General features: G+C 30.3%; 1 protein-coding gene and 1 long non-coding RNA gene across 10 annotated transcripts; one reads left to right on the plus strand and one right to left on the minus strand.

The window, feature by feature from the left end:
- The first annotated feature begins 401 nt into the window (after positions 1–401).
- LOC129917811 (uncharacterized) lies at positions 402–1,744 on the plus strand. Its single transcript, XR_008772860.1, has 3 exons — positions 402–670; positions 737–1,142; positions 1,634–1,744. It is a non-coding gene; the product is annotated as an uncharacterized LOC129917811 (long non-coding RNA).
- Positions 1,205–25,571, minus strand: LOC129917788 (E3 ubiquitin-protein ligase TRIM33). 9 transcript variants are annotated; one of them, XM_055997945.1, is made up of 11 exons: positions 24,896–25,571; positions 6,040–7,132; positions 5,712–5,981; positions 5,495–5,581; positions 4,564–4,895; positions 4,353–4,491; positions 4,097–4,284; positions 3,846–4,020; positions 3,198–3,558; positions 3,015–3,138; positions 1,205–2,959 (listed from the first exon to the last, which is right to left on the minus strand). In XM_055997945.1, exons 1-11 carry the CDS (start codon positions 25,049–25,051, stop codon positions 2,684–2,686), a joined length of 3,201 nt encoding a protein of 1,066 aa, XP_055853920.1. In that variant the 5' UTR covers positions 25,052–25,571; the 3' UTR covers positions 1,205–2,683. The 9 variants fall into 9 exon arrangements, with proteins under 9 accessions (XP_055853920.1, XP_055853919.1, XP_055853918.1 ...); XM_055997944.1 differs by having other exon boundaries at positions 4,564–4,898; XM_055997943.1 differs by having other exon boundaries at positions 5,700–5,981.
- Between the last annotated feature and the right edge of the window lie 813 nt (positions 25,572–26,384).

The raw sequence follows: 26,384 nt of genomic DNA on the forward strand, positions 1-26,384 counted from the left end.
TATTCATGTATTAGTGCTTCTGGATTTGATTCTGATTTTAAATCGAGAAGAGAATTTCTCTTCTGAGAAGCGTTCTTGCTGTCATTTTTAATTCAATAAAACGGTTTCAGAAGACTTCCAAACGCTTCCGAACGCTTCTGGACGTCCAATCGAAAACGACATTAATTAATTAAAAAACTGATTCACAACACTAATTTTATTATTTTCTGTGGTTAATCCAATCAAAAACACTTTCACTTATGCGGGGAATTTTACAAGAAGCAATGGCGTATTTTTCCGTTATTTTTCTGTATTAGTCGTGTTCTAATTATCTGGATGCACATAAGCGATTGAATATTGTTCTATATATTTTTTTTTTTTTTTTTGACAAGTCTTCATTTGACAACCGGAAGTTAGTTTCTCAGTTATTTTTTGTAGATACACCATTTGGTTTTGGAACACAGCTCGCCAACGCCATTTTTTTTTCGACAGAAAATATTAGGGACTATATAGACATTATTTGTTCAACGTCATTTTCTGAACGAAAATTGAGGTAGACGAGTTATCGAGTTAGGGAAATTTAAATTGCCTAACTTTCCAATAAATTAGGACTTTTTTTTTTGACAACTCATCATTGGCAACCCATCATAAGACAGGTCACCTAATGTGGATATCCATTTGCCACAAAAAAGTATTTGACATTTATGTGAACATTTGTTTTTGTAAATTTTTGACCAGGTTTTTGTTATATGGACAGATTTCTACAAAAACCTCTGTTTCAAATGGAAATCGACATAAGTTTCGATTGGACCAAATTTATTTTAAGGAAATGAAAAAGGAAGAAAATTTCTAATTCTTATAATTTTAGAACAAAAATCATTCTTCTTTTACTATAAATAAAATAAATATGTTTTACTTTACAACCAGTTTCAAAATTGCGGATGTTAAAAAAAAAACAAGTTCCAGTTGGATTTTTTCCATCGGAATTAAATGCACGATCATGAATCTGTCTGGAAATTTATTTCCAGTGATAGGTAACTATTCTTAATAAAAACTCCTAAGGCAATGTTATGGGAAGAAAGGCTCCATACCAAAAAACTTCCGAAAATTTTCTCTCTTTTCATTTTTGTCAATATTATTGAAAATGGAACAAAATTTAAACTGTAAGGGAAGGAATTGAAGAAAAAAGAGTAAACTGAATATAACAATATAAAACAAACACATATACACAATTATGGAGTACGATTAAAATTTTTATTCTCATATTTTCTACAAGTACGGATTCGTGTTTAATCATATCTTGCCTTTTATTTTCATCTTCCTAATTTTATTTTATTTATTCAATAAAATGTTTTATTTTTTTGTTTTTTTATTTTATTTAATTGTATAAATACACTATACGCTAATGATAGTAGTTTAACTGATAAACTAAAATAGTTTAATTTTATTTTTTTTTGTTTTGTTTCGAATACATAACTTAATCCTGAATAGTGTCATGATTATTAAGATCTTTATATATATTTTATATTATGTTTTTGTTTATTATTTTATTTTTTTTTCAAGTTTTTAAACAAAATCAGTGATGACATTTATTAAATTTTTGTTTTAAATAATTACTAACAATTGATTTTTTTTTTTATTTTTATTTCTTTAGGAAAATATATATACATTTTATATATATTTGGAAGAAGCTTTGTTAAGCAACATTGATCCGATTGAATGTTGGAAAATATGTTTAATTGAATGCAGAACTTGGAGATTTGGTTTTTTCAAATTAACAATCGAAAAGTTAAATTTTTATCGACGAGAGTAGTAGGCTGCAAAATCTTATAATTTTTGTCCAACAAACAATAAAATGTGGATGCATGATCATAATGTTGCTTTCACATAACAAAAATAGATACGATTTAATCAAAAAAGAAAAACAAATTAAAAAAACATAATAAAAATAACTTACATTGTGCTTGGAATTCACCGTTTATTTTAAATGATTTTTTAGTTTATGTATTTTAATTGCTTTAAAATAATGTCTGATATTGTTTATTATTTTGTTTGTTTTTTTTTTTTTTTATATTTACATGAATTTTTTTTTTCAATTAAATATTTCTACAACATAAAATAATTTATGTATGCGTACGTTTATTAAATTGTTGTTCTTTAATGCTTTTTTTGTTGTTTGTTTTATTTACTTAAATCTAAAGTTTACTGATAATTTCATTGTTTGATTTTCTTTTAATAAATTGTTATAGTTAAAATAAAAACTAAAAATAAAATGTCTTTCCATGGATTACAATACAATAATTAAAGAAACAATAATAATAATATAATTAACGAAGTTATGAATGAGAAACTAAAATTATAAAGTATACATAACGGCGACAACGGCTCTATGCAGACAAGTCATAAATGAGAATTTTTATTTTTTTGTTGTTTAAAGATGCAATCGTTGAAATAAGAATCAAGTTTTTATGGTAATAGTTATTAATTGAATTTTACAATAGAAAATAGAATCTCGCGAAGCTCTCAATTAAGTAGAATCATAATACTTAAAAACTATGTTTATACGTTTAGAACCCTACAACAAAAATATCAACAACATTGATTAATAATAATACCTAGGTGTATACATTTTTGAAAAGTATAAAATCATTGTTTTCATTATATCTTTTTTTTATTTAACTGTGTATTTGAATTTTATTTAAAATTATTCGGTTAACTTTCGAATGCGTTTTGGTGGTTGGCAGCCATCATCTTCATTGCCGCTTAAGGTGCCTGCACCAGTGCCATTTTCAAGACTTGCCGCTGCTGCAGATACTGCTGCTGCTGCCGCTGCTAATGCTGCTGCATTTGGTTGTGTGCCATTTGCATTTGAATGGTTATTACTGTGTGCGAATTTCGGTAACCATTTTACTAATTGTTCTTCAAAGAACATTTCTAAATAGCGGGCGTGTTGATAGGTTTTTGAATCCTCCTGCATTGACTTTTTTAATTTAGAATATGACCATTTAAAGAAATTGAACATTTTATAAAAATACCTGATAAAAGAGGTAGGTGTTTTTAAAGATTAATCGAACGTCAGCAATAAAACCGGCGATTTCTTTGTAATGATTAGGACTCGATGGATCCAATCTTGTTCGAATAACATCTAAGGACATTGGACTAGAAGGGGTTTTTTTTTTTTAATAAATTCAATGTATGAGAGACTATTTAAAACAAACCTGCAAATAATTTCATAGTATGCTGTATTTGTTGGTGATTCTGGTTCACGAAAATGCAAGCTCTGCTCATATTGACAATACAATTCCAAACAAATTCTCTGGATCATAAGTAATTCACTTGGTGTTAGATCAGCTCCAATTGGTTTCGGTTGCATCTGTACAGTGTTGGCAAGTTCTCCCATATTAACACACAAAAGACACTGCCAACTTTCGCTTTCGTCTGGCAGCGAACTAATTGCTGGAATGTGACAATTCTGATGGAATACCTTTGGACATTTGTCGCAGCACATCAGTTCACCGCCGTCCAAACAAACAGCACACCAATCTTCGTTTGGGTCATCTTTTTGATCATTTTTATTAACTAAACGTTAGTTTTTTGTTTGTTTGTTTTGGTTTTGTTAAATTTGACAGAGAAGAAGGTTGAAAGAATGCCAAATATAATAAGAAAAATAAAAGCAGAAAAGTTTGTTGTTGTTATTCAATTTGATACAAAATTTATTAAGTTAGTTTTCTTTGATGAGGATGAGATTAGTTTTTTTTGTGGAAATTTACTTTAAAAAAGGTTTGAAGAACCCTTTAATCCTCTTGTTAGGTGTGTCTACATTATGAAATGTTAATTTATCCAAGCAAATGAAAAATCAATCTTACCCTCTTGGGTATTGGAGAGATCTGTCGAGCTATGAACTTGTGGTGAAGTTGTTTTCGTTCGGCCTTCGGGCAAAACTTGCACTCCATTGGAATCGAGTTTGGCTATGGTGGCCATTAGATCGTTAATGGAATCATCACGAACTTTGTCAATTGGTTCTGTAAAGTCTTTTGAGTTCTATGAAAATGACAAAAAAAAGACAAGAGCTGTTGTTAAGTATTGAAAAACTATTAGAAATAAGTTAAATTTTTACTTCATTTGTACTGGGACTTGGTGTTTTGGGATTTGTTGACGTTACATTTGGCAAAACACTCCCTGGGCCATGCATCTGACCATTTGGTGTTGTATTCTTTAGCGTGTTGGGTGATTTGAGTGATATTTTAAAATTTTCACCTTGCCTCCCATTGGCGAATTGCATCATCGGCCCATGTGCTTGGCAGGCTTTTCAAATGAAAACAAGCAAATCATCAAAAAAAATTCCTTAAAAAAAGAAAAATGATGTCATTTACCATTGTTCTGTTGGGCAGATTGTGGTATATGCCATTTCGCCATCCCAGGCATACCCATTGCTCCGCCTCCTCCACCCAATGGGCTTTGTTGTTGTGGACCGGCGTTAAAGCCAGCCTGGCTTCCAGGAAACCCCAAATTCTATATAAAAAAAAAAACAACAAATCAATTAAATACAAATTACTCTGTCATATAAAAATGTTTGATATTTACATTCTGCATTGGATTTTGCATCATATTCGGCCTTGGCATCGGACCCGGTGACGGTATTTGATTACCACCGCCACCCATACCTGGTTGATGATTGCTCATACGTTGAAAATTCTGGAATCTTGGCCCATTATTCATAAAATTTGGAGTGTTCGGTCCACCAGGTTGGTTTGGGGGGAAATTTTGGTGTTGTTGTCCCGGTGGACCTGCCATAAAATGCGGCCTCATTTGTGCCCCGATATTTTGTAACGGTGATGGTGCGCCCTGTGGACCTCCGCCAGGATAATTCGGTGGACCATTGAATGACATGTGAGGCTGGTTGGGACTTTGTCCAGCTGCTTGATTATTGAGAAGACCACGTAAGCTTATATCTTAAATAAATAATGAAAGAAATTGCATTGGTCTTATAAGTATTAGAGCTGCGCCTATTCAATAAAAATCTAAGGATTTCCATTTAAGGTTGTTAATCTACTATTGTTGGCTTTAGTGATTCCTTTTTGGAAATTCTGACAATCTGATTTTAATTTAATAGGAAATTGGAGCAAAAACAAACATTTGAACTATGACTGGCAGTTCTTCATCCAATGACTTATGTGCTTGGGTTTCTTTAACAGAAACTGAAATCACTCAATCAAAAAGTGGATTTTTGGAAATGTTTCTTTTTAGAAATTTCGTGCTAATGCCAAAAGTATAGATTATAAAAAAATTTGTTTGGAGGATTATGAGTAAGGATTCACTTCGAAAACGAACAATTTGAAGTATATACCACCAAACAGATATGCACAGTCAAAGCCAAACCTCGCTAGAAAAAAAAAACTTGAAATATCTCACATCGGAGTAACTCTATTCATGTCTAATTAAATTGGAAAAGGGAATAAGCGAAACTTTTAAGCATTTGCGACCAGCTACAAGCTCTAAATGGCACAAAACTTACCCATATTTTGTGGGTGTGTTGATGAGCTGACATGTGGTTGGCCTTGCCTTTGCATACCCACTGGTGGCATCCCTGCAAATCTGACCCCTGTAACAAAATTAAAAAACAAAAAAAACAAAAAAAGAAACAAAAACAAACAAACGAAAAAGAAAAAAACAGAAAACATCAATTTAGAACTGCAATCAAAGGAGGGCAAAAAATTTACTTCTGTCGTTACCTGGTCCATCTGCAGGGAACGGTCTATTCATTGGCATATTGTTGAATTGCTGTTGCGGTGACGTACTCGTGTACATGGGTGGGCCGTTTTGAACGTATTGACCCGGGACAGGGCCACCGGGGGAAAGGCCGGTTGTCATACCAGGCGGAAGCCCTGGTCGTAGTGGCGGAGCCATATTAGGACTTGGTTGCTGGCGAGGTGGCCCATTAGTCGTCGGTGGTGGAGGATATGGTTTTCCATCGACAACAATTACACCCAGTTGAGAAATAACTAAAAAAAGAAACAGTTGAAACAACAATTCAACAAAAATATTTTAAAAGAAACTAACCTTTCTGTAATTCGTTCACTTGATTAAGCTGAACTTGTATTCTAACTGGAATCTCTGGATTTGGGATGTCAGCACGTTGGCATTTTAGCTTTTGCAAATGCCTGGCAAGAGATTTTTTACTACTCAATATCGCACAATCGCTACCCTTATCTAAGGCGCCCTGCACAAAGTCAATGCAATGATCTGTGTTTTCCGACAACAACTGAAGGGCTTCCTTTTTCTCATTCAATACTTTCAGTTTGCTATCGCAAACCTCGTTCAGTCGCATGACCAATTGCTTGCCGCGCATATTAACCGTATTTGTGATCTTCACAACCATTGCTGTAATGTCCTTGATGAGGTCCTTCTTCTTGTCTGTTATTAAATTCTGTCTGTCGTCAATAACTTTGCTCGCACTAGTCAACAAGAAACGCTTATAGTTGATCTCATTGAGCAATGCTCCCAGTGAATTTCTCGTCTCTGTGGCAATTTCGTGTGCAAACTTATATTTGTGATCACGATGTTCACTCAACTGACAGTCACGACATGTCAACTTGTCGCATGTCTCACAAAACAGTGAAAGCTTCTCCTGCGGATGCAGTTGACATCTTAGACTACGATCGGTTTGTGAGGCTGTTGATGTTTCGCAATTGGCCTCTTCTTTCGGCTTGATTGTGTGATCCTTGGTGATTTTCAGCCGTTGATGTGCTTGCACGCAACTATCACATATATATTCTGAACAATCTACACACCATGAAGTTGCATTGGCATCATCACTGCAGCTACTACATTTGATCATTGATGCGGCAGCGCTTTGTTTGTTGTCTGGATCGCTGCTTCCAGCTGCGTTGGCATTCAAATCACCCGAATTACATTGCTCTATTAGGAAGTGGTTGTCTATTATGAATTCATTTTGGGATGCCATGTTGCACACTGGACAGTGTATAAGGGGTGGCATTGTGCGATCGAGCTCGGAAAATTTTGTTGTTACACATTGGCAACAGGCGACATGTAGGCATTCCAAAAGTTTGGGACGATCTGTCGCAACTAGAAATTGCGAACACCACACGCATTTTGTCGAACTCGATTCGCCGATTGTTGATGTGTTTTCAATCTAAAAATAAGAGAAAAAATAAATTACCGTTAAAAATGATTTCTTTTGGAAGAGAGAAATAATTAACATAATCGAGACTGTCCTTGGTGAGACTAAAACAAATCCCTTAAACCCACATTAAGTTTACGACCCATTGCATTTAAAATTGCCACACCCATGCCGGCAGATGCTCGGAAGAAATTTAAATACGCTCAATAATTGTACGCCTTCTCATGCGAAACATGTTGATTTCATGCATATTGTTTATGTTTTAAGTAGAAAGGACGTTTATTTAAATGCTCCTTTTTCTTTTTTATTGGATTGTTTGTAATCTTTTTAAAGTGCAAGGTTAATTTGATTTTCTAATTAAAGCCCAGTATGCTGCTGAAGCGAAACGAAAAATTTTGAAGTCTCCAAAGTCAACAGCGGACATGTTAACGAAAAAATACCATCAGGTATTATAGCAAAGTAAAAATAATAGAAATATAAATAAAAAAATTCAAGAAAAAACTTCCGAAAATAAGTTTTGAAGCAAAAACAAGTTCAAGATTTCGTTAACGAAATTTTGTATGGAAAATTTCGTTTCGCATCAGCAACGTACTAGTCTTAAAGAAAATGATAGGAACAACAGTTTAATATTGGAAAACAAAATTATACAAATTGTATTATTTCATGGACCGTTAATTTTACTTAATTGTGAATTTAATCCGTTAAGCACATTGCCCATTTACCCAATAATTTAAATGGAAGTCTTCAAATAAAATATCGCTCATTTAAAAGGATGTTATAAAAGGTTTTTTTCAGATAACTTAACAATAAAGTTTGGGTTTTGTGAACTTGAGAAATGGAGAGGAAAATTCTCACTCCGTAAGAAGTTCATATAAAGACATTTATTGCCGCATCTAGCACAGTAATTTTTCTCAGGGTTTTCGTACCACGTTCCACGTTCGATGGTTAACGAGCTTATAAATTTTTTTTTACAAAAAACACATCGTTAATGAAAATGAACAAAATCAAAGATAGAACTAAAGCACGCTAGCAATTATTTTTTTTTACTTGATACTTATAACACCCTCTACGCTTCCAGACTCTTGCTAATTGGATAGGTGTTTCGGATATAAAAGTTTTTTTCTGCGGTGAACGGTAAAATTATATCTTATGTTTTCACCCCTCCTCTTTTTAGAAATACCCTATTTACTTATCAGTCCACCTTGGATTCTATGGGATGGCAGCGGGTATCATAAAACTTTTACAAAATGGTTATCATAAGTTTAATCGGTGAATAACTGTAGAAAGAAATAATCAAGATCAATAATCAAGAAATAATAAATAAATCAGATAATCAAGGTTCGATGAGTTCAAAGAAATTTGATACATAAAAGTTAATGTTTCTTTTATTCCCATTTTATGCCCTGTCATCATTTGATTGTCATAAGACTTGGTGAAAATAGTTTTATATCTGTCATGTTTGGGAGGAACATGATAAACCTCTACAAAAAACCGTCGTTTAAAGACAACTTTTTAGCAACTTTTTGCCTATGTTTTGCTTATATTTAACAATAATAACTTTAGGAGCGTATTTTTAAATATTTTGAAGCATTTCTTAAAGGATGGAGGACATACAAAATCGAAAAACTTTAAAATAAAAACCACTTTGCTTTGGTCTTGTTGTTCCCTAATATGTACTTATAAATTAAAATACTGTGAGCTTAATAGGCGATAAATATTGAACACTTTGACCATTACGATTTTAGATGAGAATATTTCCGTGTTACATCTAAAAGCGTACATTTTAAGAAGCCGGGGTTAAAAGAGACACAAAAAAGAAGAAGGCCATTTTTATTTGTCCTTTTTCTTTTCTCTTTGGGTCTACGGGAACCACGAATTTTGTTAAGCATATAAACATTTTCAAATAAAAATTAATCCTGCGACAATTGCTTAACAGGTAGCATCTAAAGTAGGTCATCATTAAGTAAATAAAAAATTCTCGTACGATCAAATTTCGTCGTTTCTGGCAATGTTAATATCAAAAACAGGTGTAATACCGGAGGGTTAATGATTTTGGCTTAAATGAACTTAAATTTATCAAACTCTTGAAGCAATAAACGGCTGGCAGATAAATTTATTTATCTCATCTTTAAGAGCAGCCTAATTTTATTACTTTCGGAAAAAACCATAATCTATAAATAAAGTGTTATCTTTCTAGTTAAGTCAATAAAGTAGCAATCTCAATTACTGATAACCTTTAATTATGAAAGTAAATTGCCATTTTAGCAACAAAAAAACTGGTTGTTATGCTAACAACGTAATTCAAATGGAGCTTTTATTAAACAAGAATTGACTACAAAATTGATTGACAAGTTCCTAAAAAGATATTTTAGAAAATATCCCTTATCATCTTCATGTTCTAAGCGTGAAACCGAACTATAGCTTCTAACAATTTTTTTAAAAAATCAGCTTGATGGATATGGAATTTTATTCAAATTCTTTTTTTTTTACTATGGTACTCGTATAAGTTGAAATTTAAACAATTTCACAAATGTTCATGTCCAATTTATATCGATGCGATAGTCACAGAACAGGCTACCGAACTAACTAAATGAGATTTAACTTAATAACTGAAAATATACGTGCAATAACTAATTTTTAAGACCAAGAACCACATAATTACATCAATTAATTTCTTAGAATTGGTTAATGAGCCATAATAAATAACTTGTTTTATTTCGAACTTTATTCCTAAGAATTATGAAGAAAACCTGGAAAAGTAATTTAGAAAAATGATTCATCATCATTTTTCTGCTACCGGATTAAACAACCAATCGATTTTTTTATAAAAAAAAAATATATTTTTATACACATAATGAAACATCTGGTTAAATTCATTATGAAATAAATAAGTTTCTGGAACAAGATAAACATAATTCAAATGAATGAGTTCTCTAGAATTCTGAAAGCTAGAGTTTGGCAGAAAAAACTTTGCCTTTCATATGTATTCTGTCATAAACTTAATAATTGCAAAATGATTTTACCAATAATTTATTAAGCTTCTACGAAATTTATACTTAAACTTCATTAAAAAGATACACACTCACATAAATATATTAAAGCAAATCTAAAAAGGAAAAAAAAAACGATTTTCAATTAAATTTCCAATTAATTCTCTTTATCTGTCTACTCTTTCTATCCAATTTCATAGCACTATTCAACCCTGCACGTATATATAATACAGTGTAATTACATATTCGGCAGCAGCAAATTCATAGCTCGCACGAATTGATTTGCCAAGCTCTCCTCTGTGCCTTTGTGCTCCATTTAAAGTCCTCTTGGCTTTATTTTATCTAATTGACTGCCAAATTGAAAAAAAAAATTCAAGGATTTTTGTATATATAGATACATTATATAACCTATCCAAGCAAAAAGAAAAAAAAAAGCTTAAAATAATTTGGAAAATTGGATTTTCTCTTTGTTTCAAAACTGTAATTACCGGCCATTCAAAATGGGGAAACATTAACTCAGCTTTCAAGTGTAAATTATCTTTTTTTCTATTAATTATGAAATTAATTTATTCATAATTTATAAAAAAATAAAAGCAATTTCCGAACTTTACCATCAACCAACAACAACAACTCCTAACAGCCATAAAAGTAAAAAGGCATTAAAAATACAATCAATATAAATTTGCTGCTTAGGTAAAATTTTAAAAAAGAGGAAGAGAAAAATGAGGGCAAACTTGAAATGCAAAAAAAAGAGGGAGTAGAACATTTCGCAACGGGCTATAACAAGGCAGCTGCCAGAAAATGCAATCGATTGCAAAATGAAGAAACTTTATGATTTTGCAAAAAGTTTTGTTTTTTCTATGTAGGTACCCACTTCTTTCTACTTCCCCATTTCGTCTGTGTCTATCTATCTCTTTCCATGCAACATAAAGTTATGAGTCTGCAAAAATTTAAACTTATTTTTGCTGAAACTACGAAACATAGAAAAGCAAAAAAAAAAAAAATTGTTTAAAAACTTAAAGATAGCTTGGCGAAATGCAAACATAGCTAGCTCTATTCGATGCGTTTGAATTAGGAGTTTGTTAGCAAAATATAGATACAAAACTACAAGATACTTTTTTTTGCAAAGGATTTGCCATACAAAATTGTACGATATTTTATCTTGAAAAGTTTTTTATTTTTCCTTTTTTATTTTCGTATTCTCTCTGTTATTTTGATTGAGTGCGATAGTAATTTTCTGCAGAAGCATCAATCATTTTATTTTGTTTGTTTCATTTTTGTCTCATTAATCAAGATATTTGTGTTGATGGAATAGCTTGAAGGGCAGAGAGATATGTAGATATTTTTAGAAATAATGAAAAATTGAATAGAAGTTAATTTATAAAAAGTAATTAAATGTGTTTTTGAAATTTGTCGTTTATTTTGTTGATCAATTTTTTTTTATCTATGCATTTTTAAGGGTGTTTCAGTATTTGATGAGTTTACCATGGAAGTATTTTCAATGAATATCATGAATTTTTAAGTAAAGCTCTGCAATAATGTTTTTCCATCATCAAATAGTTACTTAACTGTTGAAAAGCTGAGTATCGAAAAACGGACAGACCTTATATGTACATTTTTCATAAATAGCCTTCAAAAACATTAAAAAGTAAGAAAAAATCATAGTAGGATGAAACCCATTGGAAAAGGAGGTGAATATGATAAAAATGAAAGGAAAAATAAATTACGGGCGAGCCGAGTTGGGGAAGTGGTAGGGTTGAGTTTTTTTATGGTAAAAAATGGTATGTCTCGATTTTTGGAAAAACTACAAAATAAAAGCTTTTTTCAAAAAATCGGTGGGTATTTTGTTTCTTAAAATCACTACTTTCTGATGGTGTAAACAAAAATTTACATTAGTATACCATAGTACATGTTCTCGGAAAATGCAAAAAATGAAAAAAGCTTAAATTCGAACATTTTTTTTATCATTATTTTCCATTTTGGCCTATTCATTAAAATTTACACTTTAATTACTCAAACACCGTAACATTAATCAATGTAACATAAAATTTTACGATTTTTGAGTAATTAAAGTGTAAATTTTAATGAATAGGCCAAAATTTTCAGAATTGTTAAATTTTGGTTCATCTTTTTTTTCAACTATCTAAACAATAAGCAAACACAAAAAAATACACCAAATAATTTTAAAGCCATTTTAAATAAGATACAGGGGTATAACTAAAGAAGAAAAAAGTGTGCGTTAATTTTGAGCAGGAGTGTAGTTATTTCGGCATTATAAAGAATAACGAGATTCACTGAAAAAATTTTGTTTCGACATCGACTATATTACAATGTATTGGTATAAAAAATGGATGTCCTTGAAATGGTTTAATATGATTTTACTTTTCTAGGGCCCCACCATTAATAACTTGCAAACAATTCATTATTCAATTGAAAATGTTTGTCTATTGTTCTTGTTCTCAAAACACATTATAATTCATTTTTTTGTGTTAAGTTATATTTCTGCTAATCACTATCGTTTACTTTGTTTTACTTTTTTAAGTATACATAATTATTGCTTACTCTGCAATAATAACATTTAAAACTGAAATCTGAAGAACTTCAATATAGGAACCTCTACTCTACACGAATAGCTTTTCAAAAACCATTTATAAAAGACAAACTCTCCAGTCGAACAAAATTCCTCGAATATTGAGTTAGATGAAGTACCTCCAATTCATCATCTTTGTTGAAAAATCAATAAAAGCCCTGAAGTGAATTTGAAGCAAGAACAAGAGTAGGTACCTACAACTTATAAAATTAATTATACTTCAAAAAAAGTTTTTTTTTTTCGAAGCAATTGAAACTTTTTTATTTCGAACTCTAAAAAGTTTTTTGTTTGATAGTAAAAAAAATATATGTAAATTCGATTTTTTAGGACAACCTTTTAATGGATAAGTATGTAAGTACATACTTAAATATAAGAGCGAATGCATTACATTTAAATAAATATAACGATTCCTTCTTTTTTTTCAAAAAAAGGTTACGTGAAACTGACATAAATAGAAAACATGAAACGTGACAAAAGCACTTAAAACAATTTCAAAATAATTGCCTTCACTCTACTCTTGTCTCGGATTCGATTCGACTCGACTCAACACAACTCGACATCATCTTCTAATATGGTTTCCTCTTTCATAACCTGACAACCAAGCACAAGTACTTTATATTGTGTAAAGCAACGTTGCGAAGTTTCACTTTTGCTCTTGACAGCCCCCAAAAAATATATATGTACCATGTACCTACAAACATATAAATATAATGTATGTAAGGTATACAAAAAAAAAAAGAAAAACAAAGAAGAAATAACCCATAGAGATAATGTGATCATTGTGTTTTGTGTTCTCTCCTTGCTTGCTGCTCCACATGGTCTTCCGAATCGGACGGAGCTCGAACCCAGTTGGTGGTGTGTCTCAAGTCAGATGTATAATCCATTATTGTAAATAGCCATCTTTCTATATTGTTAACGTGTACAATTCCATTGATCTCACGTTGGGCAAGTTAGCAAAAAAACCGAACCCTACAGTCCATTGAATTTGTCGATGGAGTTCAGAATTCAAATGGCATGGAGTATATTGAATAGCTGTAAGGGTGGCTAGTATTTAATAAAATAACTTCTTTAGAAATTTATAAACCTTGGACCTGTTGTGGTGACAAAGGTTTTAACTGCCTCAATGAAAGTTCTAGTTCTACGGTCCTTTTGCCAACTTTGTTAATCGTAAATTGCAATTTTTTTTTTTACAATTTCACGGATGACTAAAAGCACGAAGATCCTCGCTTTTGTTCGTGACCTGTTTTTGTTTTTTATTTTTTTTTTTCTACATTAGTTTAGTATACCTACATACATAAAACGAGTTTTATTTTGTTTAGCTTCGTTTGTACTTTTTTAAGTGAGGGTGAACATGAAACTTTACTGAAAGTTGTTGGAGGACCTAGAGCTCTTACAGTTGAGTGGTTATCGTGTCTAAGAGATCGATGTATAACATTTTTGTTAAGTGATGTTTTTTTTTTCCTTTTAGGAAGTTTCAAAATTTAATTTATAGAGAGTTATAAATAAATGTTTGTTTTAATGAAGGTACATAGGTACTAGAGTCTAATGGCTAGCCTTGCATTATAATTTTCCATTTCTCGATCATTAAACAAAACTAAAAGAAAAGATTTTGGAGCTGTAGTTATAATTCCAACTTTAGCTTTTATTTCTTTATTTGTTGACATAAATTTTCATTTTCAATTTCTTAATTTTAATTAACAAAGTTAATATAAAGTTTTAATAATTTTCATCCTTAATTTGCTATTCAATTCAATTTAGATGTTTAATGCATGTCTTTTAGATATGTATACCTTCCTATAAGCTCATACATAAAGAACAAAAGAGGAAAAATACATAAATAATGCAAAATAAAACGACTGACTGACTGACAATTCGTATTCCATTGTTCACAACCAAGAGATTATTTTATTATTTTGCTGCTTTGTGCAAAGTTTGTTTAAAAGTGTAGGACTGGTAGGTACATAAATTTTATGCAGCAGGTCCTTTGGAATAAAAACAATCATTTCTGTTATTAAAGCAGTTCATATTTTCTGCATTATTTATTTAAATGCAATTATTATTATTATTTTAAGGTCGTGGTTACCTACATATATTTCGAAGGAAGGGACCACCGAATGGGAATTATTAGAAATCAATCGTATTTCTATACCTTACCCAAGTTTATTTAGGAGCAGTGACAAATAAAATAAAAATGTTAATTGGCTCCTCAGAAATGTGAACATTTGCATTGGTTTTATTATGAAGACTAAATTTTTCTTTCAAATTAATTAGTAGTAATTCCACTTTATTCCAAAACCACCTAAATACAGAAGACATCATAGTGTTCCGGGAAAGAGGATTTCACCATATTCCCGTTAACATTTTTTTAGACTTTTTTGTCACAATATATCGAAAAATGTAACAGCATTGATCTTGACAGACGCCAAAAATATATAATTTAATTTTTAAGGCATCCCACCTACCGCCACTGTTCCTGAGAATGTACAACAGTCGGAAAAAGTATTTTGACAAAATGAACATCTTTCTAACTGATGAGAATAATCTGTAACGGTTAAACATAAAATAAGGAAGTTGACGGTTATTTATTAAGTATATTATGGTGAATCTCATGATGGTCAATGTCAGTCATATAGTTGGTATTATGCTTCAAGGCTGCATTTTTTGTATAAAAAGTACTAATTTTTGAGGGAAAAAAGTATTTTGACAAACGTTCTTTTTCAACGTTTTTTTTTATTTTTGTTTTTTTTTTCTATTTTTGTTTTATGAGGTAAGTACTGTATTATCTTCCCATAAACATGGTAAAATTGTCTCTTTGAGCTCAATGCAAAGGGTACTTTTGCTAACAAAGTATTTGATGAAAGAATGGCATTTCCAAATTCAGACTTTTTGGAGTCAATCAATTCTTCAAAATGCTTCAATTTTTGTAAGTGCATTTTTTTCATTTTTTGTCCGTTTGTGGTAAATTTTTTATAGTATAATTATATTTTTGTGTTTGTATATTTGGTAATTTTTAGTTTCCCGCGATAAATTCAGTTCTCCACAGATTTTTTAACAGACACACAGAAATTATGACTTGCAACAGAAGATGCACTAACTTCAATGTTAAGTTCCGCCGTTTTGCCCAATTTTTTACAAATCGGGGCCTTAACAAGTCTGTCAGTTGTATACGTGCTTGAAACACGTAAAATGCATTACCTTACCTTACCAACGTTGAAAAAGAACGTTTGTCAAAATACTTTTTTCCCTCAAAAATTAGTACTTTTTATACAAAAAATGCAGCCTAGAAGCATAATACCAACTATATGACTGACATTGACCATCATGAGATTCACCATAATATTCTTAATAAATAACCGTCAACTTCCTTATTTTATGTTTAACCGTTACAGATTATTCTCATCAGTTAGAAAGATGTTCATTTTGTCAAAATACTTTTTCCGACCATTGTATTTTGATAAATCTAAATAGTAACCCCTAAAATAAAAAAAATAAGACGGTTAAACATTCAACAGCACGATTTCTGGAACACCCCGTAGAAGTAATTTTGTTTGTTAAAACCTTTTCAAATTTGTACCTATTTGTTTAAGTTCTATATCGATATTCAGATGAAAACACCACACTAGAAGAGTATTACGAAAAATACTTGTTCGATTCTTTCAAATTTACAATGTTCCAAAGAGCAAGTAGTTAAGTTTTTGTCTTTCTCAGAAGTTGAATGCTTTTCCTTTAAATTGAGTTAAAAGAAACATGCACAAGTTTTTTCCATTTGGAAGTAATTGTGTATGTGGTTTAAGATACACTTGGACCAAACAGATCTATTGTGCCTCCAAAACTATGTGTGGTTAGAAAAATAATTATTATTTTGAATGACGGGTTTTTCCTAAACCGCAACATTTTGTTTTGTCCTATTCATTTTATTTTACTTGGAAAACAATTTTTAAAAAAACTTAAACCAAAGCAATGCGGCCAAAACCAAAACCCTTACCCATTTGATTAACGTTATGTTTGTGGTTAACAGCGAGTAAAAGTATTGTTGTATATATCTATAAAAATAAAATGCCAGGCTGGGTCCCATGTACTTGCTCTTGTAGTTCAAAGTACTTATTTATAAGCTAATCATTGCAAATTTTCATATAAAACAAGAATATTTTTTTTTTGGTGAAAATTAAAATACATATGGTAAAAATACAAAATGGTAAGAAATATGTATCTATCTGTTAAATTTGAATTAATTCAGTTCAGCCTTTTATGCAAGGTATACGCAAATAATCAAAGTATAAGTAAGTTTTCACAGAAAACGACAACGCCGAGTTTTTGTAAAGAACAACTTTTGTTGGAGTCCCTTACGTACGCCAATTTCATTGAAATCGTCAGAGCCGTTTTTGAGAAAATAGAGATAACTCGGGCAAACAAACGCACAAACAAACCCACTTTTTTGGACTTCTACATCATTGTATCTAATCTGGATTTTGATTAAAACATCGATTTTTTTGGACGAAACCAATACTTTCCCTATAGAGAAAGAAAAAAAAGAGAGTTTCGAAAACCAATAAATTCCCTTGAATTTAATTAAAGCTGATGCAGTATACGTGACTGTTAACAATAAATTTTATTATTTCACCATTTATTTGTACAACTGTTAAATGATGTCACAATGTTCTTTTGAAAAAAGTTTAAACTTTATTTTAACAAATAAAAACTTGCGTCTATTTATGGAGGATTAAATTTTTTCTAAGAATTTAAAGATTTTAAAAGTCTACATACACTAACTATGCATACATATTATGTATCTGTGGTGTTTATATTTTATATTTTTCATTTCAGACTCTCAAATGTTTATTTAAATTGTTTTATATTGTTAAACAGCTTTTAAAAGTCTTATATCAAATAACTGGTGTCACCTCTAAACGAACGTTCATTTTTCATGCGTAAAAATAGTGAAAATATAAGCAAAAAGTATCAAAGAAGGAGTCTTTAATGATTTTTGGAATGGAGTTATAATTTTTATACCAAGCACTAGAGTTATTAATAAACTTTCAGATGAGCTTAGTCTAGATTTCAATAAATATAAAAATATTTAAGACAGAAAGACATAAAATGAACAAAAAAAAAAGTAATAAGAACGAAGGTATAAAATGTTAATATGGAATTATTAGGTAGTATTTTTGCAGGTATACAAACTTTTTTATTCTTGGGTGGTCCAATTGTCGTTAAAACAAAACAACCCTTGATGCCTTCTTATATTGAGCCATAAAATCTTTTCGTTTCTAAAAAAAAAAACATTTCCCATTTATCGTCATTACGAAAACATTGGTATTTAAATCTTGCATCACATTAATGATAGCCTGGCGGAGGTAACTTTATTTAAAATTTGAAAAATAAATCTTGGAGAATGAAAAAAAAAATGAAACGCAAAACTAGGGTAGTTTTTAAAGATACCCTATAAAAGCAAGCAAGCAAGCTTTTTTTCAAAAAAGGAATACCTACATATTTTTCCATAAATTAATGAAACGAGATTTCTAGCTCAATAAATTTTCGTAACTATCTTGATTATTCTGTGTAGTTTTTTCGTTTGATGTTGGTAATGGCATGTTATTTTAGGATATCATCTTTAATTTTCTATTCAGGAAATTCAAGTTTTATAAGGATGAGAGTAATGGAGAATGAAATACAAAATAGGTTTAATTATAATATTTATACTTTTATGAATATTTGCACAAATTGTGGGCAAATTTTAAGCAACAACATATTTATTTTTGGAATGAATAAGATTTTTGTTTGTTCATTATATTTAAGCAAAAACTGCAATACATCTGGATTTCTTTATTGTTATAAAAAAAAAACTTTTTTTGTTATCTCAGAGATAATATCTTATCATCAGTAACTCAATATTATTTTTGATAATCAAACAAACGATAAATTCATAAAGTGTGATAAGATAACAAAAAAAAAAATCATTAAAACGTCAACGGGTTTTTCGAAATATATTATTTTGAGAAATTATTCCAGGAATAACTTTTTACTAATTACTCTGAAAACAAAAGGGTTTAGACTACAATAAATTTTATTTTTTTAACAAACATTAAGATTAAGAGTACATAAAAGCTCAAATTATAAAAGAAATAGTTTTATATTACTTGTTATTACAGTTAAACAAAAGAAGACAATATGAATTACAAAAAAAACTAACAAAAGTCTAATTTCTGAAGGACCGATCTTCTTTGTATTGAATGTTATTCTTCAATTGTAGAAAGCTGATCAACCTAACAAACACGAAACAACAATCGAACCTTGTGGACAGTCACTAACAGCAGATAAAAAATCGGATAGAAACTTGTTGAGTTCAACTGCACTCGATTTATAAGATAAATTGTAAATTATAAATGAGATTTATCGGTTCTAAGCGAGATAAAGAAAAGAAATCAAACAAAATAACAACTTTAAGAATTCTTTAATATCAAATCACATATATTTATACCATATTTGAAGAACTCCATCTGGTAAGCTACGCTCAAAAGATTATTAATATTTTTTTCTTCTGTGCCCTTAAAATAAATCATTATGCTTGGATTACATTCGAATTTAGAATTCAATCTCTATGAAGAGAACTATTAGCGTTTTCGATTCTACCTTCCCTTATATTACAGTGAATATTTCTCAACTCTTCAAGAAATGTTAAATTAAACAACTGATAGATCTATTTTACGGGCAATTTTTTTAAAATGGATTGTTCAGCCGATTCTTAATTAGAGGAGCAGAACCAACACAAAAAGGAGCTTGGGAGTGTTTTGATTCTCCGATTTTGGAAAGATTTTTAAAACTCAAACTTCAATATTTATGCATGATAGATGGGTTTCTTGCCATAGTTTTAAGAATGTACAGTCATTTCGCAATAAAAAAAAAAAATTTAAGTGGCATAATGATAACAAGCTCAAAACTACAATTTAATCATGTTTAAAAAGTGTGTTCCGCACTCTTATTGTAGCAAAGGGGTAATAGTTTTGTTTTTAATAACCTGTTTCGTTTTTTATTTTAGAAATACGAGACGTACAAATATGAATAAATTATTCTAGACTATTCGGACTGAATTTTTTTATACCATAAAATTTTTAATTGCAAGGCAACAACAAATTATGTCGTAAATCATGTTTTATGGACATTTCTTCTCGTATAAAATTATTATGGCAGTAAATAACAACTAAAATCAAGTAAAATGATTGCAAAATCGACACTCGAGAATTTAAACAAAGTAGCCTGGAAATCAAAAGTGTGTACTCACAGTTATTGCAGAAGTAAACTTGAAAAATAAATCAATTTGTTTTTTTTTTTCCCTCAAGATGAAAAAACAAAATCATTTTCCAATATATTTATGTAGATACGGGATAGTATAAAAGTATTGAATTCCATAAAGCTTCACAAAATATTTGATATTTTTTCCTCTTTTTCTTTCCACCTCCCATTGTTTCAGGTAGGTACTTTATGATTGATCACAAATTTAAGATATTGATACTTTTTATATACATAGCAAAAATATTTATTTTCCTTTTATAAATTTTCTATTCTTTTATGTTTTTGATTTTTAATTGAATTTTTTTGTTCTTCTAAAATTAAACCTGAAACCTTACAACTCTTCTATTTTGTTTGGGACGTTTTATGTTTCACTTACTTATATTGAATTTAGTTCGAAGGATTCCTTTTCTCCTCTTTTTTATTGAAACTCTAAGAACGTTACATAGTAGAGCTCCTACAGACAAAGATTTTTTTTGAAACAAAGTTATTCATTTTGTTTACGAGCAATAATGTTACCGATAAAATTTAATGAGAAGCTATATAAAATTTGAAAGAAGTATTTGTTTTTAAGAGAGAAAGCTTTTATGTGCATAAATTCTCGTATAGACTATGCGGAATGCAATGCAGTCTTCTTAATATCATAAAAAGGTTTAATTGCAAGACAGTAAAATTTTACTAGCAGATTTCGTTTATGTTGTGAAGGAAATATACATTTTTTTTTTAAGTAAATTGAGATTTTATGTATTTTGCAAAAAAATAAAAATAAAAATTCATAACAGAGAGAGAGAGGGGGAGAAGTAATGAATTATAATGGTATCTGTTTTCAAAGAATAGTATTTTGTATTCATGAAAATTATTGTTTTTTCAAACATTCGAGGAGATAAGCTATAATCCGATTTAACAAAAAAAAAACTAAAGTAAATGTGGTATACATGAATACAAAAGTACATAGGTACATACATACATACCTGGCACTAAACATACTGATTCTCTTTTGGCAATAATGCTCTTAAAAGATTAATTCTGCAAAAAAAAAATACTTATGCACTTAACTCAAGTTCGAATTCGAAGAAGAAATCAAGTCTAAGGCTTGGGTATTTTTGTGTCCTTTAGTTGAAAGATTAAGATTGTAAAAAGATTGAGAATTGTCAAAAAAAAATCGGAGTAAAGTTTTTGTTTAAATGAAGAATTCCGTCTGAATGTGCCAAGTATTAATAAGAAGAAGGTTCATATACATACATACATATACCTACTGCAGAAGTGCAGAGTAGAACCATATTTGTGGTCAGTAAATTGGATACTAAAGCATAACAATGACCCCAAACCTGCATTAAAAATAGTAAAACAAATTGATGTTTGTACCTGGCTAATTCAAAGTCACATCAAAATCTTAACCCTATAAAACAAACAAAATTCAAATGATCTATAACCGGAATCAAAGAAGCGTGGAACACTAATGCACACAGTGGATGCCAGACGTTAAAAAATCACGTTCAACTAACAAAGAACCTACATACCTTCTTGGCTAATTACTATTTCAGAATTTATAGAAAATTGTGAAAATTTTTGTTTTGAAAAATTTTATTTTTTTACTATTTTAGGAATGTGGGCAATTGTCTACCATTAAATTCATTTTTTGTAAAATCAAAAAAACAGTCAACTCTCGCAAAACCGAAACTCTTGAAGTGGAATTAACTCTTAAACTATAAATTTTTCATCCCATTCGTTAATCGTCTTCGAACAAAAATAAAGTCAATAAGTCCCAAAGCAAATTTAGTTTAACCCACAGAAAAAAAAGCTATTAGAGCAAGTACACCAATTTCAAGGATTTAATATAGCACAAACTAACATGTGCAATAAATATATTTTTGTGTAAGAGAAGTGATTTCCTTCATATAAGGATGCCTATTAAACTTTAAATTCAAAACTTAAAAAATAATTATTTTGTATTTAACTAAGCCGAGCCAATTGGAATGTAGCGAAAGAAAACAGAGAAAAGAGAAAGAGTTAAATTTCATCTTGATTTATGAAACACAATCTTAGGTACCTACTCGTGTTGCGTGATGATTTTAAGCTAGAGTTGTTGCCAAAGTTTGTAGGTAGATGTGTATACCTATATACCCAGTTGCGTGACCTTAAGCAACTTGATAGCTAGATATACCTTTCTACCTAGCCACATAATGTAAAAGGGAAGACGGAGGAATCTAGCAAAATAAAAAGGTAGGTACACTTGACTATGTCTCAATATTATATTAATTTCCGGTCAATAGGTATGTAAAATAAAATGCACGACTGGGTCGCATGTACTTGCTCTTGCAGTTCATAGCGCCTTTATGTTAGTTAGTTCATTTGTAGATTTTAAGGGCTGCCTCTATATGATTTTTTTTTATTTGACTTTTTTGAGAAAAACTAAAAATGATATTTTGTTGCAATAGCTTCAAATATTACGTCTGCAAAGTTAAATCAAAATAATTTGCTATAGCTTGAAAAAAAAACCAAAAAAAAACAACAAAAAAAAACAACTTTCAGAATTCTATTCAGCCCCCGCACTCTACAGACATTTTATCTTCCGATAGTTTAGTCGAGTTGGGCTCCTAGTGTGCGCACAGGCAGGCGACTAAATAGTCGGCTGGGTAAAAAATATTTTAGTTTGAAGGCAATTGTGTAGCAAAACAAACTATTTTATTTTTTTGTTATTTGTTCCCTAGTTTTAAGTATAAATTTCTACAAATGTAAAATATTTACATACCTATGTGTTTATATTGAGCAAACACTTGTCTTACTAATTTATGTTGTACCTATGTTATATGGAACATTCTATTTATTCATGTTATCTCCAGAATATTATACTTAAATATTATACCAGACCAATCCTAAGTCGGTAATTTTATTAACTGTAAGAATTTTTGTAAAAAAAAAACACTTTAATTTTTGTTATTTAAGCCTCAATAAAATTTATTCATTCATTCATTCAAAATAAAAGTTTTTCGAATAAAACTATTAGTTTTTAATTTTTTTTCGTCAATATTTTAATTTTAGCTTGTGTTTGTCAAAAATCAAAAAAATTTTTTTCGAATAATGAACAACATAGAATAAGCTTAATTTCAAGAGTTTTAAGGACATAGGTATTAAATGTTGAATTAAATATTACAAAATTTCAAAATCATTTAAAATAAAATTGGGCACGTTCAGGAAATATTAGGGACTAGATATTTAGGCAACGTCATTTTCTGAACGGAAATTTGAGTAAATTGACTAAATTAGTTTGGAAGTGATGCTATTGTCAAATTTCGAAATTTATTTAAGAATTTTACCGGTCGCATGGGTAAGACACCAAATTTCACTTAACTGTAATGAATATATGAAATTAATTATAACCGATAATGCACTTTTTAGTTGTTTTTCACACAAATTTAATTAAAAACAATCTGCTGTCATGTTGACAAAAAAAAACTTTCCTAAATTTTTAGGGAAAGTTTTCTTGCCTAACTTTCCAGTCAGCTTTCCAATAAAATTACCTAAATTGGAAGGATTCTTTTTGACAGCTGAGAAGTTATTAAGTCTGTTCACTGACGCTGTGCTGGACTGTTCTAGGCAAAAAAGTACAGCTTTTTGCTGTTCATTGAGATTTTTTCTGTGCTGAACTGTTCTAGTTTCCTGTTCATTGACAAAACTAGAACAGTTTAGAACAGGATTTTCTGTTCTTGCTTTTGAGTCAGATCAGGTTAGAACAGATGCGTGAGAAGTGTCAAAAGCAAAGCTGTCATTTTTTATTTTTGTTTTGATTTAATTGTGCGAATATTTCTCGGGTGCTCGTGGTTTTTCTAACTAAAAACAATTTTTCATTATATTTTCCACAGTAAAAACTCAAAAAATAAATAAAACTAACGAGAACCGATAAGCAAAAAATTCATATAATTTACAATTTGTTTTTTTTTTTTTATTTTTGACAACTGACGTTTAAATGACTGTTCTAACTTGATCTGACGTTTCTCACAAAACTGTGCTGTGCTGTCCTGTTCTGATCTAGAAAAAACCTCGCTGAACATACTTATTAACAGTAGGTACCTATTATAAACCCGTTTTCTTGATTTCTGACTTCCTTGTAAACGACTTAAATGATTTCAACGAAAATGTTCCCATAAAATATTTTAAGAAATCTTGACACCCAAATTAGGAAAATTTATGAAAACTCATTTTATTATTTATTTTGAAAAACCAATGTTTTGCCCCTAGAAATATGGTCAACGAACCTATAGAGCAAGTAAAAAGGTAGTTGGCGAAAATAAAGGCTTAGAAGAACGGAAGAAAGGAATCAATCAGGATTCTGGACATTATAAATGATTTCTTCAAACATTTTTGGACTTTGAATATGAGTCAGGGAAAAAACCCTCTTCTTCAAATACAGTTCTCCTTTAGACATGAACTGAAGATCTTCTTGATTAGACCTTCAAGTAACCAAGTTAGTATATATGCTTCCCGCAGCCAACACAACTTGCAATTATATCGTTAAATCATAATTCATAAGTTGCACAATCTCATTCAAATATTTACTTGCCCATTTAAAAACTCTTCTAGTACTCAAACAAAATTAATACAAAACACACTTCCTTTGTTTATTCGAGCCCAAAGTGAAATCCACTAAATACACAAAAATAATAATAATAGTAATTCATTCCTCTACTCATTCTCACATCATCCACCGCCCAGTTTTCTACTACAAATTGCAGCACCAAATAGTCGGTCCAACACACGAAATAACTATGCGCCACATCTCATACCCTTAACTTAACTTAAAAACTTTCAACCGAACAAACATACCGCAACTACCAACCTACCCAATTTTTTAATTTTCATTTTAAATCGACAAATTTTAGGAGAGGAAATAAAATTAAAGTAACTTACCCGCTTCTCGGCACTGTCGCAAGGATTGCCAGTTGTTGTGCCAGTGCTAGGGGGCTCGTTGGCTTCCAGAAGTTCCTGTTTGATGTTTGGCATCAAAGGAAGAAAGTCATTTTTGGTTATATTGTCCAAATCATCCAATTCCATGGCCGAGTTCATAGCGAGGGAATTTTCTTGAACAATTTTTTTGTTTTTTTTTTTTTTGCTTTATTGCTTAATATTTTTTCTTTTCCTTTTAAACTTCATATACATACATGAATGAGGCATGTATTTGTTTTTTTTGAGATATTGAGAAAAAAAAAACTTTTCAAAATTTCATTAATTTTTTTTTTCTACACAAAAAAACTTTCACTGCGAAAAAATATCGTTTTATATTTTATTTTTTTCTTTGATTTTTCTCACAAACTTGTCGTCATTTTTCCCCCCGGAGGAAAAATCCATTAACCAAAGGAAATTAAAAATGAAAAAAAAAAAGAGAAACGAAAAAAAAAATTAGACGAGAATCAAATGCAAAATTCACTTAAAATCGCACCGAATTTCGTTCACATTTTATCTAGATCACATGTATTAGAGTTTTGTGTTGGAATTTGTTGAATAATTTTTGCAAAAAATGTAGTTTTTTTTGTATATTATTGATAATAATTTTTAGAAACACAGACGCTTCGGAGAGAAAAAATTGACGAGACGTACGGCCATTTTGAATCTCTAGTAAAAGGCGAGGAAGCGAAACAAAAAAAACTTTGATGGTTTCTCGGGCGAATTTGTTTTTGTGTTGTTTGAAGTTTGCCGCAAAAAATGACAGTTGGAATAATTTTTTTTGGGTGTGTTTGACAGAGGAAGAGAAGCGAAATAAAAACCAAAGTTCGCATGTTAGGTTTGTTTGATTTGGAAATTCTAAAGGCTGGACTACATTGGGTAATTATTGCAAAATTACAAATAAAGTTTACCCCTATAGTTTTTCTTTTTAATCAATTCATGCGGATGCGATCTGAACACAGAAGATAGTCAATATGAAAACTAAACTAGCCGCTTTCCTTTGGAGGTAAATATGAGTAGTAGATCTAGTACTACATTTATCATGTCATGGACCTGCTTGAGTTCTAGCTCTATTTTTTTTTTTTTTATATTTTCGTTATTCACATTTTACTAGTTTTAAATGTATTAAGGTATAACTACAATGGCCACTTTTTGCAAAAAGAGAGCTTATAAAAAAATTTTATTTTAGTAAATTTCCCACTTTTTCACTTTTTAGATCATTGTAGTTAAGGCTTTAGTGGAAAAATGTATATCAAATGTATAATAGGGGTATTCACGATCTGGTGCAACAGGCGTAGTAAAAGTGTAAAATTTTATTTTTTTACAATAGATCGTGAACGCACCTCTTCTTATCTATAGTAAATATTGAGTGGAATCCATGATATGATTTATATCAGCTTCACTCTTTTTTTTACGGAGTTGTCTTTCCACCGATGCTTCTTCTTTTTTTATAATT

This window comes from Episyrphus balteatus, chromosome 4 (assembly GCF_945859705.1).
Source record: "Episyrphus balteatus chromosome 4, idEpiBalt1.1, whole genome shotgun sequence".
In the NCBI taxonomy this organism is placed as follows: Eukaryota; Metazoa; Arthropoda; class Insecta; order Diptera; family Syrphidae; genus Episyrphus; species Episyrphus balteatus.

Coding starts and splice junctions, on each gene's coding strand:
- LOC129917788 (XM_055997937.1), bottom strand. CDS start 25,051: ATGAACTCGGCCATGGAATTGGATGATTTGGACAATATAACCAAAAAT. Junction 3,559..3,845: donor TCTCTCCAATACCCAAGAGG/GTAAGATTGATT, acceptor ACTAACGTTTAG/TTAATAAAAATGATCAAAAA. Junction 3,139..3,197: donor TACTATGAAATTATTTGCAG/GTTTGTTTTAAA, acceptor AACCCCTTCTAG/TCCAATGTCCTTAGATGTTA.